This window comes from Sycon ciliatum, chromosome 12 (assembly GCF_964019385.1).
Source record: "Sycon ciliatum chromosome 12, ocSycCili1.1, whole genome shotgun sequence".
Taxonomy (NCBI): Eukaryota; Metazoa; Porifera; class Calcarea; order Leucosolenida; family Sycettidae; genus Sycon; species Sycon ciliatum.
In genome coordinates this window covers 11,323,645-11,337,972 of record NC_088654.1, presented here as the reverse complement: position 1 = coordinate 11,337,972, position 14,328 = coordinate 11,323,645, and the positions used below count along the sequence as shown (strand labels likewise).

General features: G+C 51.9%; 2 protein-coding genes across 2 annotated transcripts in view; both read left to right on the top strand.

Moving 5' to 3' along the window:
- The first annotated feature begins 1,036 nt into the window (after positions 1-1,036).
- On the top strand, positions 1,037-6,813 carry LOC135827986 (uncharacterized). Its single transcript, XM_065340422.1, has 2 exons — positions 1,037-1,731; positions 1,998-6,813. Exons 1-2 carry the CDS (start codon positions 1,037-1,039, stop codon positions 6,811-6,813), a joined length of 5,511 nt encoding a protein of 1,836 aa, XP_065196494.1.
- A 4,657-nt stretch (positions 6,814-11,470) lies between these two features.
- The window catches only part of LOC135828628 (uncharacterized), a 6,375-nt gene continuing 3,517 nt past the window's right edge, over positions 11,471-14,328 (top strand). The window contains exons 1-3 of the mRNA XM_065341047.1: positions 11,471-12,209; positions 12,603-12,891; positions 13,649-13,905. Of these exons, the coding sequence (XP_065197119.1) occupies positions 11,694-12,209; positions 12,603-12,891; positions 13,649-13,905 (1,062 nt within the window). The 5' untranslated portion in view covers positions 11,471-11,693. The remainder of the gene's footprint in view (positions 12,210-12,602; positions 12,892-13,648; positions 13,906-14,328) is intronic.

The following is a 14,328-nucleotide window of genomic DNA, read 5'->3' as shown; positions in this document are numbered from 1 at the left end:
CAATTGTGTAGCCTACATGCTAGAACTGTGATACAATCATGCAGTTATGCTCCTACCTCCGAAAGGATGCCAAATTATTCTCCAAATTTTCAGCCACCAAATTATGCCAATAATTATGCCCGCATAATCCGCCGGTGCCTACGATGTGGTCAGGTAAATGTATAGTATAGGCCATTTGTGAAGCATACCCAACCGAGGCCGAACAGTTCAAGTGACACAAATCCGGAGAAAATATTTACGAGGTTTCTTTTACTTTTAGAATAATGGAGAGCTATGGAGGAGACATACGCGAAGTGAATATCAAACAGACGAAGACGAGTTTTCTAGTTGTGCCAGAGGCTCTGGCGATAGCATCTCTAGCGATACTGAAGTAGACACTGATGCATTGCTAAATTTGGACCAGGATGAAGGAGCGGCTATAAACAGAAATAGCTCGTTCCAAAAGAACTGCCTTTGCCGAGTCCAGCTCAGGAGGCTCGAAAAGAATTAGAATTTCTCATGGACTCAGTACCAAGTCGATTGCTCAGCAGCGCCTGTTCAGTTGCGGTCTGCTTTCTCGTCCTCTAGCTGTGATCGAGGCCATTGCGGTCATACTGCCTGTTCTCTGTGTTGACCTTAGCTCTTGGTAGTATCGCATGTATGCGCTCAGCTTGGTTGCACCTCGATGCCTCATGTAATATTGTATTTGGGCGGCGAGCTCCGATTTAGGTTCCGCTCGAGTCAGTTTCGCTGAGCCAGCTTTGCACCGTGTAGCTTTTTTGGTTGTTGTGTTCTTGACTTGTGCGTGCGGCATAAGGTTTTTGCGGTACCTTTTGTTTGGCTGCGCTGTAATGCATTGAGAGAGTTTTTCTTTAGTAGTACTTGGAACAAGAAGAGTCGGTGCTACTCAGTCTTGAAGAATAACAACAGTCTTGTGAACAATGATACAGTCTTCTGCACCAATGTGTGTGCGCGACAGAACATAAACTGGTCCTTCGAGCCGGATCCGAAGAGCGAGATCCGTAGTGATTCCGTGAACGTGCCAGAGTAGGGCACGATGGCAGAAGAGGCTCCAAGACGGAGCGCCAGACGGAATTTTGGACAAAGGCCGTCCAGATTCCTCTCCGACCAGGAATCTGTTCGGAGCCGACGCAAGGCGAAGACGCCCGCACAGTCGGCCAGCGAGTACGATCACAGCAGCCTAGAGAGCTGCAGGAGGGCCGCGATCGAACGACGAGAACAAGAGATGGAGCTGGAAGCAGCTGAACGGATCGCGGAGTTGAAACGCCAGGAACTGGCCCTTGAGATCGAGCTTGCCAACAAGAGGCTAGCCGTGGAGCGAGCCAGGGCAGCAGAACAACGTGAAAGTTTGATCGGCGCTACTAGTACTGAGTATGAGGAACCGCACGTAGAATTTGCAGTTTCTGCATCTGGCAACGCGGAGATCCATGCTCAGTCGGCGGATGGAGAGCAGTCCTCCTCCGACGAGTTCAGTGGCGGTGAGGCGACTGGGCTTGGTGGCAGTTTGCCTGGGGTCCGGAGTCGTAGACCTTTGGCATCGGCACGGATCCGTTCCCCGAACAGCGCCCTGAGCACGGTTCGATCCGACGGAGAGATCCCGCCACCAACGAGGAGCAGGGCCAGACAGTACAGGAGCGACGCAGACGCATCAGTCACCATGGTCACGGTTTCTGGTGTTTTCAGCGCACGCGCTCCTGACTCCAGAGTGCATGCAAGTGACCATGGTGACAGGTCAGTGTTGCAGCAGAACACTCAAGTGCAGCCTCTGAGTCTGACTGGTGTGAGTGCTAGTGGGACAGTCCAGCCCTGTTTGGCAGCTACTAGTACTACTAGTACCGTTCAAGTACTAGTACTACTACTAGCCAGAGTGTACATGTAGCAGCAAGCAGTGGTACTAGCCATGTGACAACAGCACATAGTACTATTAGTAGTATGAACCAAAGACCAGCCCATAGGCACAGAGCTAGCCTATTGCGTTACAACTCACCTGCTGCCAGCAACCAGCCTACTCCCACAGCCACCTCTGCACAGGCCCAGCCCAGGAATGACAGACCAGTGCCAGCACCAAGGGTCAGGAAGAGTGCCAAGCAAACAGCTGACAAGAGTGCATTGAGCCATGCTGCAGCAGAGTTTGTGCCGTTGGCACCTGCACCACAGCAAGCGAATGTGTTACCTGGTGGCGGCACGAACTGGCCGGATGCGTTCTACCAGCTTTGCCTGGGCAGGTCCCTGAAGCCGCTCGACTTGCCGAAGTTTGACGGTCAGAGACCGTCGTACCTAAAGTGGAAACAGCGATTCCTCCACTTGGTCCATGAGAACCCGCTCATGTCTGAGGACTACAAGCTGGCTCACCTTCGGGAGGCATTAGCCGGCGGTTCTGCAGCAGACCTAATTGCAGACGTGCTGGATGGTCCAGGCGCCTACACTGCCATCATGGAGGAGCTGGATCGATGGTTTGGTGGGAAGGACCGCAACCTAGAGCAACAGGAGCGAGAGCTCATGGCATGGCCTCGAATTACAAACGAGAGAGACCTGGCAACAATGAAGCAGTTTGCCGTGAAACTGCGAAACACGTTGCTCAACATGAAAGTGGCCAACATCACTCCAGGCCGTGAGTTGTATTTGTCGATTACGCAGAAGGTGCCAAGGGCAGTGCTGGCGGCATATTTTGACAAGTACGACGATACACGGTGCGACGCTGAGACGTTCTCAGAGTTCGTCATGAAACGCGTGCACAAAATGACGCGTGTAGATGAGCGTCTCGCGCCTCAGGAACCAACCAGCTCCAGCAAGCCAACAGGCCAATCAGTTCGGCCGCCGGTTCCCCCCAGACGACACATGCCGTCAATGCAGCACACTCTGGCGGCAGCAATAGAGCCTTGCGGCCTCTGTGGAGACCCTCACCATCTCGCGAAGTGCCCTGATTTCCAGAGGCTTACAGTCGATAAGCGGTGGGATTTTGTGCGCGGGCACAAAGGTGTGTGCAGCTGTTGTCTCTCCCGTGGTCACTGGTCCAACGAGTGCAGGACCAACTGCAGCATATGCAAGCGGCGCCACCATCAACTGCTATACTCAGACCGATCGAAGAGGGAGTTTAGCAGAGCTGATCAGGCAAGGTGGTCGCCAGCGGACGCCAACGGTGGTCGACGAGAAACAGCACACACGACCATGACCATTGACACAACTCTAGCGGCTGACAGGAAGTCGGGAGAACAGCAAGAAACAACCTTTGCACCATTGTCATTCATGACTGCGCCGGTTCTTGTCAAGTACCGTGACAGATGTGTAAGAGGGACGGCACTCTTAGACCCGGCATCTTCAACCAGCTACGTTAGGCAGCACATTGCCTCAGCAGTCGGAGCAGACGGCCCACGTGAGCCACTAACCGCATCGGTCTTGAGTGGTGAGGTAGTGAGCGGAGTGTTTGAACATGTGACTATCTCCGTTGAGGCAGTTGACGGCTCAGCGGCATCTGAGTTCCGTGCTTGGGCCATGCCATCGGTGTGCCCTAGTGTCAAACCTGTTGACTGGAGTACAACCAAGCATGCCTGGGAGGACCTCAAGGACATACCATTTCCAGCTCTGTGCAGTGGGCAGATTGACGTGCTGATCGGCCTCAATGCAATCCAGCTTCATACTGTGCTGGAAGAGATTACCACACAGCACCCCAGCCATGTAATTGCCCGGCACACTCCACTAGGCTGGGTATGTCTGAGCCCAGGGAGAGCTGAGTCGAGCCCGGCCAGTTTTTCAGCAGTTGTCACGCCGACCTCAGAAGAGATGAGCCTCGAGGTACTCGTCAGAAATCACCTTGAGATGGAGTCAGCTGGCACGAGGCCACCCAGTTACGACAGCATGCCATCAGCAGACGATAGGCAAGTCGAAGAGCGTACAACTGCCACGGCGCAGTTTGCCAGTGGCAGAGTGGAGCTGGGCGTTCCGTGGATTGAGATGGAGCCTCACGTTACCTCAAATCGTCCGCAAGCCGCACAGCGACTGCGCAGCCTGGAGCACTCGCTAAGCCGCCGTCCGAGTGTACGGCAACGGTACCATGACGTTATGCAGAGTCATCTCGCCAAGGGATACATCCGCGAAGTACCCAGTGAAGAGGTAGACGGTGACGGTGACAATCAATGGTTTCTCCCCCACTTCCCAGTGGTTCGAGATGACAAAGAGACGACCAAGGTGCGGATATTTTTCGACGCCGCAGCCAATTGGGACGGCCGCTCTATCAATGATGAGATGCACAGTGGCCCGGCACTTCAGACAGACCTCGTCAAGGTCCTGATTCGTTTCTGCTCTGAACCGGTGGCACTCGTAGCTGATATTTCGGAGATGTTCTTGCAAGTGATGCTCAGGAAATCTGACCGCAAGTACCACCGTTTCCTCTGGCGGTTCGACGACGGCCCGGCACACGTCTATGAGTTTCAGCGCGTGGTGTTTGGTATCAAGGCCTCTCCGTACCTGGCAGGCAGGGCGGTCCAAGAAGTGTTGCGTCGGTTCGGCCCTGAGTATCCAGCACACACTATAGAAGCTCTGGAGCGCAGCCGTTACATTGATGATCTGCTTGCGTCGAGGCCCACAGTCGAGGACGCTGTGAAAAGCCGCTTGCACTGTCAGGAGATCCTAGCTCACGGTGGATTCCACTTACGCAAGTGGTTGTCTAATAGCGCAGAGGTCGTGGAAAGCGTTCCGGTAGCAGATCGCGCAGCGTCCACAGTGGTCAACGTCGGCGACCTTGTGCACTGCACCCTGCCAACAACGAAGACACTGGGAGTAACCTGGTCAGCAAAGCAGGACACCTTCACCTTCCGCTTCCAACAACCTCAGCTTTCAAAACTCACTAGACGATCCGTGCTCAGTGGTGTCGCGACAGCTTTCGACCCACGTGGCCAGATTTCGCCATTCATCATCCGAGCGCGCGTCCTACTGCCGGATACGTGGCTTCTCGGCCTGTCTTGGGATGATGAGCTCCCGTCAACAGTAGCCACTAAGTGGAAGGCGTGGTTTGGCGAACTGCCAGCCCTAGCAGCGATAGCAGCGCCGCGCAGCTTCAAGGCATCAGCAGCATCATCCGTATCCATCCATACCTTCACGGACGCGTCCGACCGCGCTATTGCAGCAGCCACCTACGTTCGAGCTGAAGATAGCTCGGGTGCGGTGCGAGTGACACTCGCCATGGCCAAGGCCAAGACAGCGCCGACCCGTCGTCAGACCATTCCACAGCTGGAGCTTCGTGGAGCAGTGCTCGGACTGAGGATCAGCAGCGAAGTCGGTGATGCGTTGGACGTGCCAATTTCCGAACACACCTTCTGGACCGACTCGATGAATGTTCTGGGATGGATCCGGTCGCACAGCCGTCGATTCAAGGTGGACATTGGCAACCGCGTGTCCGAGCTGCAACGTGCCACCAAGCCGTCCCAGTGGCAACATGTTCCCGGAAAACAGAATCCGGCCGACAAGGGTACGCGTGGGCTAGCAGCGGAGGCATTGGCTAGTGATCAAGAATGGTGGCATGGTCCCAAGTTCCTTGCCAAGAGCGCAGACACTTGGCCACAACAACCGCAGCCTGTCCAAACAGTGGACCTCCCTGGAGAGGTTCAACGAGAATCAACGTTCATGGCTGAGAAGGGTTTCACAAGTGCCGCCGTGGTGGAACGACTCCAACCGGAGCAGTATTCAAGATGGCAGCAGTTGGCTCGCATAACAGCGTGGTGCCAACGCTTTATCTGCAACTGCAGACGCCGCGTTGCCACGAAGGGGGAAGGCCATCCCCACGGAGAGAACGGAGAGATCAACGAGGTCATTGCACTGTTGCAGGTGACAACAGCCACATCAGTGCTTGCAGTGCCAGAGTTAGCCGCGTCAGAGCTACAGGCAGCTGAGGACCACTGGGTACTACAAGCACAGATTGATGTATATGGTTCCACAAGGCATCAGTTAGCAGCCGGCAAGCCAGTGCAAAAGCAAGACCCACTTGCTGCACTAGGACCAGAGCTCGACTCGTCGCGGAAGCAGCTCTTGGTGGTGGGAGGTCGACTGAAAGCATCCAGCCATCTGCCCTATCGGTTGCGTCAGCCAGTCATTCTGCCCGCTAAGCACACTGTCACTAGGTTGATTGTCGAGCAGCAGGACCGAATCTGCAAGCATGCCGCTGGTCCTCAGCACCTCCTGGCCAAGTTGCGCGAGAGGTTCTGGATAGTCAACGGTCTGTCAGTAACGAAAGCTGTGCGCCAAGCTTGTGTTCGATGCCGGCGACAGTGGAGGCCACCAGCATCCCAGATTATGGGTCAGCTACCCGACATCCGTACGGCTGGGTCCCTGCAGGTATTCACTTCATGTGGCATCGACTTTGCGGGCCCATTTCAGACCAAGCAAGGGCGGGGCAGAGCCCAGGCAAAGCGCTACCTATGCCTGTTTACCTGCCTGGAAACGAGAGCCTGCCACCTGGAGTTGGTATACTCTATGGATACCGATGGTTTCCTCTTGGCTCTGACCCGGTTCACCAAGCGGCGGGGCACGCCCCAGCAGATAGTGACAGACAACGGTACGAATTTCTCAGCAGCAGCCCGTGAGTTGCGAGAGGCAGTTGAGCAGCTTGACCGCCGAGAGATTGCCCGAAGCCTGGCGGACAACCGAGTGAGATGGCGGTTCAACCCTCCTCGCGCGCCACACTTTGGTGGTGCATTCGAAGTAATGATCAAGGCCGCAAAGAGAGCCCTATACTCGACTCTTGCCAAAGCCGACATCACCGATGAGGAGCTGCACACGGCGTTTGTCATTGCCGAAGAGCTAATAACTCCCGCCCGCTGATGCCACTGTCTGCAGACCCCGAGGATCCGGAAGCCCTCACACCACAGCATTTCCTTGCTGGACAATGCAGCCCTCCACTGCCTATTGAGCTTGCCGCAGATGCAAGGGACCGGGTACACCCCCGAGAGCGCTACGTCTTAGTTCAACAGCTCCTGAAGGAAGTGTGGACACGGTGGCTCACGGAGTTCGTGCCATTGCTCAACGCTCGCAAGAAGTGGCGCCGGACGCAGAAGAATGTGGAAGTTGGAGACGTCGTACTATGCATGGAGCCTGACACGCCGCGCGGCAAGTGGCCCATGGGCAGAGTGTGCAACACGTTCCCCGGCCCTGATGGCTGCGTCAGAGTAGTTGACGTCTGCATGCGTGGCAAGACCTACCGCCGATCCATTCACCGGCTCATTCCAATCCTCGATATGGCAGATAATTGAGCAGCCTGGTGACATCGGCCGGTAACGCTATCTCAGCTAAGTATCGCAGTGTGACTCTCGAGCAATGTTTGCAATAGCTATGTAAACTGCATGAGTGTGACACTTGTCTCAGTGTTTCGTTTTTCTCTATCTATTTCTCTTAGTTTGTTCGAGACGGTTCTGATCAATACCTGTAGGTTCTAGTTTGCTCGCTTCATAGCACATTACTGCGGTTACCTCGTACTCACCATTCGTGAGTGAAGGGGGAGATGTTCAGTTGCGGTCTGCTTTCTCGTCCTCTAGCTGTGATCGAGGCCATTGCGGTCATACTGCCTGTTCTCTGTGTTGACCTTAGCTCTTGGTAGTATCGCATGTATGCGCTCAGCTTGGTTGCACCTCGATGCCTCATGTAATATTGTATTTGGGCGGCGAGCTCCGATTTAGGTTCCGCTCGAGTCAGTTTCGCTGAGCCAGCTTTGCACCGTGTAGCTTTTTTGGTTGTTGTGTTCTTGACTTGTGCGTGCGGCATAAGGTTTTTGCGGTACCTTTTGTTTGGCTGCGCTGTAATGCATTGAGAGAGTTTTTCTTTAGTAGTACTTGGAACAAGAAGAGTCGGTGCTACTCAGTCTTGAAGAATAACAACAGTCTTGTGAACAATGATACAGTCTTCTGCACCAATGTGTGTGCGCGACAGAACAGCGCCTGTCTTACTTTCCTGATGAAGCACGTACAGTTAGTTGTGGACGGTAATAATGCCAGGCCTACAGTCAAATGCTATCACAAAGGAAGAGGCAAGCCATACGTCTACACACCATCTCAAGGAGAAGATGAGAGCACAAGCAAAGGATGTAGAGTGTCAAAATAACTTCTGACCACGTGTTTTCAGGATTTCCGCAAATGGGAGGGCTCTCCATCTGAGATCGGATCTCAGGAGCTGGCCTCACGTCTGGTGTTTCAGATGAAGACATTATTCACAGAGTTGACGCAATGACAGCTTGTCTGCAGGCAGGAATACTATTTGCCAAGATTAACTTCACCCTAACAATGAATGACTACCTGCAATAATGGTTTCATCTCTCACTACATGGATAATTGGGGGAAGGATTTGATACACCGACTATTCTGCCACAACCCTGCATCAAAGTTGGAATGGAGAGCAATCAATGGAGAAGCGATCATGTCTTATAGTGCTAACTTCGGAAGTGGCGGAGCTCGTGAGAGATAAGGTGGCAGCTTCAGATGCAGATCGACGATATGCATAATTTCCTGGAAGTTTGACAATGTGCAGACGTTCTTCCATTTTTGTCCCAAACCAAGAGCATTCAGTGTCTGCTCCAGCGCCGGGTGAGCCGGGTAATCCACCCGGTTGGGCGGCGCTTGGACCCGGTTGAAAATATAATACCGGGTCACCTGTGACCCTGTTGGTACTGTCGAACTTTGACAGGACTGACTACATGGCTTGTATGTGTCAGATACTTCTTCTTCTTTCGTAATTTTCTAATTCCTGTCCTCTCTTTTCTAAATGCGGCTTATCCATTCGCCTTTATATTATTGGGCCTAGTTCCCGTCTATTGTCCGAATTAGAATAAACCAACCAACCAGTTAAAGCATGTGACTCGGCTGGTGAGACAGCGCCAGGTATGTACATGTGTACCCAGCTCCGACCCAGTTGAAATGGTTGCGCCAGGTACTCGTGTACCCGGCTCACGGTCCTACAATCCTAGAGCAGACACTGGCATTATATCCCTTGCTGAAGCAATAATCAGCATTATAAGGCAGTTTTTTGGAGCATTATGGTTTGCATTATACAACCATTTTCGGAGCATTATCCGCTGGACCCTAGCTATGACTACTGTATCAGCAAGAGTAGTTTATGTACTCTTGCTATCAGTTAGTTGATGTGACCAGGTGACGCATACACACATAATTCTTTTTGCAGTAGAGAGACTAGACATGAGTCAGGATGCATATCGCCATCCGGGATAGTAGGGAAAATCGGGGGGAATCGGACGGATAATCTGGGGCCCAGCAGGGATCGGGAGGATTATATTTTTTATAAGGTTGTGAGTGAGAGCAGATCGTGCACAGATCCTGGGGATCGGGCGTGGATACTGGATAGGCCTTGGCAAAAGAAATAATGCCGGAGGAAATGTTTAGTACCTTTTCACTATTAAATATGCATACTGGTAAAATTTTTACCAGTATGCATGTTGGTGTGTATACAAAGAAATGGAGCAGGATTCAAGGAAGTGCTTGCCATAACCAATCGGTCATATGAATTGGTGCATGCGGTTTGTATGGTTTGCCAATTTCACTTGCCAATTTCACTTGCCAATTTGAATTTTTCGAGCATGATCCGCCAAGGGTTGAGCCGCTAGGCGTGAGTCGGATTCTGCCGGCAGAAAAATTGGCAGAATTCGGTACTTTTTCTGGTAAGTTTCATGCATGTTTGGTATGTGGATAAAGAAACGGAGCAGAATTCGAGGAATTGCAAGCCATGAGGTTTGTATGGTTCTGCCAATTTGACTGCTTCTCGAGCAGAATCTGCCACCTTTTCGAGCATTATCCGCCAATGCCTAGAACTTGAGCCGCTACGCATGAGTCGGAAGCGGGGGAGTGGATTCAGATTGTGCGCAGCGCAGATCTGGGATATCGGGCGTGGACCAGGGAAGGAGGAGGAGGAGAGAAAGAGAGAGAGAGAGAGAGAGAGAGAGAGAGATAGAGAGAGAGAGAGAGAGAGAGAGAGAGAGAAAGAGAGAGAGAGAGAGAGAGAGAGAGAGAGAGAGAGAGAGAGAGAGAGGAGGAGGAGGAGGAGGAGGAGGAGGAGGAGGAGGAGGAGGAGGAGGATCATGCGCAGAGGTTCAGCGATGCAGAGAGGCCGAGTGGAACACCTGACCATCGACCGCCAACATGGTCAAGGCTACTCCGCAGTGTTCTTTGTGATCAGCTTATCTACATGTACAAGCAGAAGAAGAGGGGAGGAAGATTAGGTTGTAACTCCGAGTTTCACGTGCGAGGGGATCATCGGAAAGCAGTCAAACCACACAGTCACAGAGCAAGACAGTATCTACCAACACTTATAACTGAATGCTACACCCCATGTCACTACAACTACAAGCTAGTTTAGTCGATCTAGCTACAATGACTGTTGTGCAGTCCTTGGCCACGGAGCCTACACTGGCTATAGTATAGTACAAGTAGGGTCGGCTCGTACCGCCGGTACTGCGGTAATAAGCCATGGTAAACCCCCAAGGGATAAGAACGTAATATTCATAATGATAACCTGCCTGGTTATGCACTCTATTACTATTACTATATTTTAGTATTAGTCACTTTGAATTATAAAGTCTTGATTCTTGTAGTCATGAAAGTAATAATGGTAAAACTGGAGTTTAGGTACTTGTGTATCTATTGAAAAAGGATGAGCTACTTCTGGACAGCCGGGCACCGGCTGGCCTGTCAAACTGCACGGATAAGCCCTGTGACCATTGATTTGACTGTCTCGGCCAGCACTCTATAATAAATTATGGTACGGTATCTGTGCACCGTATGTGCCGGATACGGTGTGGATATGGAGATTCCATAATTATTACGCCTAAGCCATTTGTCGCTCAATATGCCATAATATATATGAACTCAGGCACTCATCAGGTGATATCACCTGATGAGTGCCTGAGATGGCATGAAACTTTAAGTTGTGACTGATCAAGCCATCTGTTGTTCTGACTAGTGTGTCACGGCTCTACCTTCCCGGTATCGAGCTCTCTTGGATTTCTGCTGGAATTATAATAATAATAATAATAATAATAATGTGGAAGAGAAAAAGACATATGGATACGAGTTAAGAGTAACTCTCCATCACTGTAACATGATACTATATACAGTCAGTGATGGAGAGTTACTCTTAACTCGTATCCATATGTCTTTTTCTCTTCCACATTTATTTATGGCTCAACATCCGAGTTTCAAATAATAATAATAATAATAATAATATCTTTATTAGGATGACCCAGAGGCTTGTCGCCTGTCCAGAAGTAGCTCATCCTTTTTCAGTAGATACACAAGTACCCAAACTCCAGTTTTAACAGTAGCCGGTAGTTGAATCATACAGAGTCGTCTGTTCGTGAAAGCGCATCGTGGACTCACTACGATCCGACTGGCTGGGTGAATAGCCATGACAACTGTCACAACAGAGTCCGTGTGTAACTTTTCGTAGGTCATAGTATTAGTAGTAGGTGGCTCTTCGCGTCTCCTCACTCAAACTTTTGTTCTTGTCGAGGCAGAGTCGAACCTTCAAAGCCTTGTGTTTGCCTACGGACAGTACAGACTACCTGTATCTGTCCCCGCACCCCCAGATCGACCCTTCCGTCCCTGGCTGGTAAAACAAAACCTTGGCGTGCTTGACCTTGGACTTGGTGGTCCATTGCCAGCAGATAACGATCCTGTTCCTAGGCCCACCAAGGGGGTCTAAACATGACGCCGTTGACGGTGAGGATCATGGCTTTGGCCCTCTTCTTAGGTTGTCTTGTCTTCTCCTTGGCGCGCGCGCAAGAAATTTCCGATTTGGAGTGCGAAGTGAAGAAGGCAGCGTTGGCCTACGGTGCGAGACGCATCACCAAGAACGTGGCCGCTCTGGAGCGCGGCTTGAACTTCGCCAGCAACTGTTCGCACAGCCTGCCCGCTGCTGGGGCACATGCTTCGTCCGACCCGTCGCCACGGACTCCGGAGGACGCGCTAGCGCTGTTCGTCTCGCCTACTGGTGACGACGCCAACCCGGGCACGGCGGAGAAGCCGTTCCGCACCCTGGCGCAGGCGCGCGATGCGATCCGTTTTCACAAGCGGCAGCTGACCAACGCGTCGCAATGGGCGGGCGCCACGGTGAACCTAGCGGCTGGCAAGTACCACATGGCCCATCCATTGCACCTGAGTTCGGAGGACAGCGGTACAGAAAGCGGACCAATTACGTATCAAGGCGCTGACAATGGCGAGGCAAGTTATGGAAGGGAATTGTGAGGGAGAGAAAGGGGTGGGCCTTGGCGGATAATGCTAGATAATTAATTGGAAAGATTCTGCTCGAACAGCATTGGAATTGGCAGAATGATACAAAACATTATTATGGCGGACAATTCCTTGAAATCTGCTCCCCCTCTCCCCCCTCCCCCCCCTCTATTTATCTATAATATAGAGTACCAAACATGCACGGGACCTACTAGAAAAGAACCAAATTCTGCCTGTTTTCCTGCTGGCTCTATTCCCAACACCCTGGGGGGGGGGGGGGGGGGGGATTAAAAATGCGTCATTCAGCCTCATATTGTTTATTGATGATGCGACACAATGCGCACAATCATAATCATTCGTTGTCCTCCCCTCTTACCCGCACAGGTGATACTGAGCGGCGGAGAGGCACTGACACTGGACTGGCAGAAAGCGGCAAGCTTCGGCGACAATGTCTACATGGCCAAAGTGCCCGAGGGCAGCCACTTCACCAGCCTGTTCGTCAACGGCGTACGGCAGATCCGCGCGCGATTCCCGAACGGCGACCCTCAGCACATGTCCGGGCTATGCTATTCCAGAACGCAGGAGGCGGACGAGGGTTGCCCGGGTTACGCGCAGGCTACGGGCGGTCTGCAGAGCGACGGCCATCTTGAGCAGCAGTTTGAAGCGGAGGCCGGTGAGTACTTGAAATTCTCCCCCCCCCCCCACCCCTCCTCTCTCTCTCCCTTTCTGGAGACCCTCAGTTATCATGTTTTCTCTTTTGACAATGTGCTATTCAGGTAACAAACTAAAAATGAATCCAACATCAACAGTGCCGTATTTCCTCTAATATAAGTCTCACCTTTTTACACTCAACTTCAAGAGCGAAGAAGGGGATGCGACTTACAATCGAGAGTGACATCCTACTTATATGCATGCATTGCAAAAATGTGGTTAAAACCTCAATGTGACTTATAATCTAGTGCGCCTTACAGCCGGGGAAATGCAGTATGTCAGGTCTGACTGTCAATCCTGTGATGACTCATAATGCTGTGTTATCTCCTCGCAGCTACCGGTCTTGCTTGAGACCTGGGACTGGAGTAGCCTAGATTGGAGTCTCTTCATCCGGAATTGGCACCCTGGCAGTACGGTGTCATGCGCATACTGTAAAACGGGTAACGTTTGCGACAATAAATGTTTGCGTTTTACAAATTGAGACTGGTTTGCGCTGTGTAATGTTTGCGAGTTGTTCTACACGGCCGAGTCAGTCCTTGCACTGAACTTTACATGGCGCGAGTTTGCGTTGTTCAAAGTTTGCGATTCGGGGCCTCTCGCAAAATTCGCGAACATTTTTACGTCGCAATAGTTACGCGTTTTCCAGTACATGTACGCGCAGCATTGCAGAGGTCGATCGTGGCAACTGTGTGTCCTGTTGTGCCGCGTTTACCGTGCAGATCGAGAGGAGCTGCGTCGCGCCGAGTGGCGAGCCAAACGTGCCGCGTCCAGCGACCCTGAAGACTTGGCGTCTCAGGTTCAGATTCACGTGGCCAGTCCCATGCGTCCGCATCGCATCACCGGCGACGACCACTTCCAGAGTTTCCAGTACCTGACGGACAATGGCCTGACGGGAATGCCCGGCTTTGGACCGGTCTTCTCCTTCTGGAACAATCCGTACACGAGTCGGCCAAAAGGCGCCAAATATGATCCAGCAGTAAGTTTTTCTGTTTTTTCTTTTTCTTTTCTTCCTCTGTACACACAGCACAGAGCACCACACATCTTTCGTTGTAATTTAGGGTGCGTTCTTAAATCCTCTCGGAAAAGTTCGAGACTCTCCGAAAAGTTCGAGAGCTGTTCTTATATCCTCTCCGACTTTTAGGAGGCTCTCCAAAGCTCTCCAAGCTCTCCAAGCTTCAGAGGTGGTTGAAACTTGGAGATTCCCGCGGTTTGGGATCAGCGCATGCGAACTACGACTAAAAGCCACGTGTTCATCATGAGTGTACGCATTTCCCTTTTCGCATACGCACATACATTCATCACTCCGAAGATCGCGGCCCCTTTGACGCTTCATTTTGCTTGACATGTGCAAAATAACTCCGAATTCTTCGAGACCCGTTCTTGAGTAATTCCAGTTTCT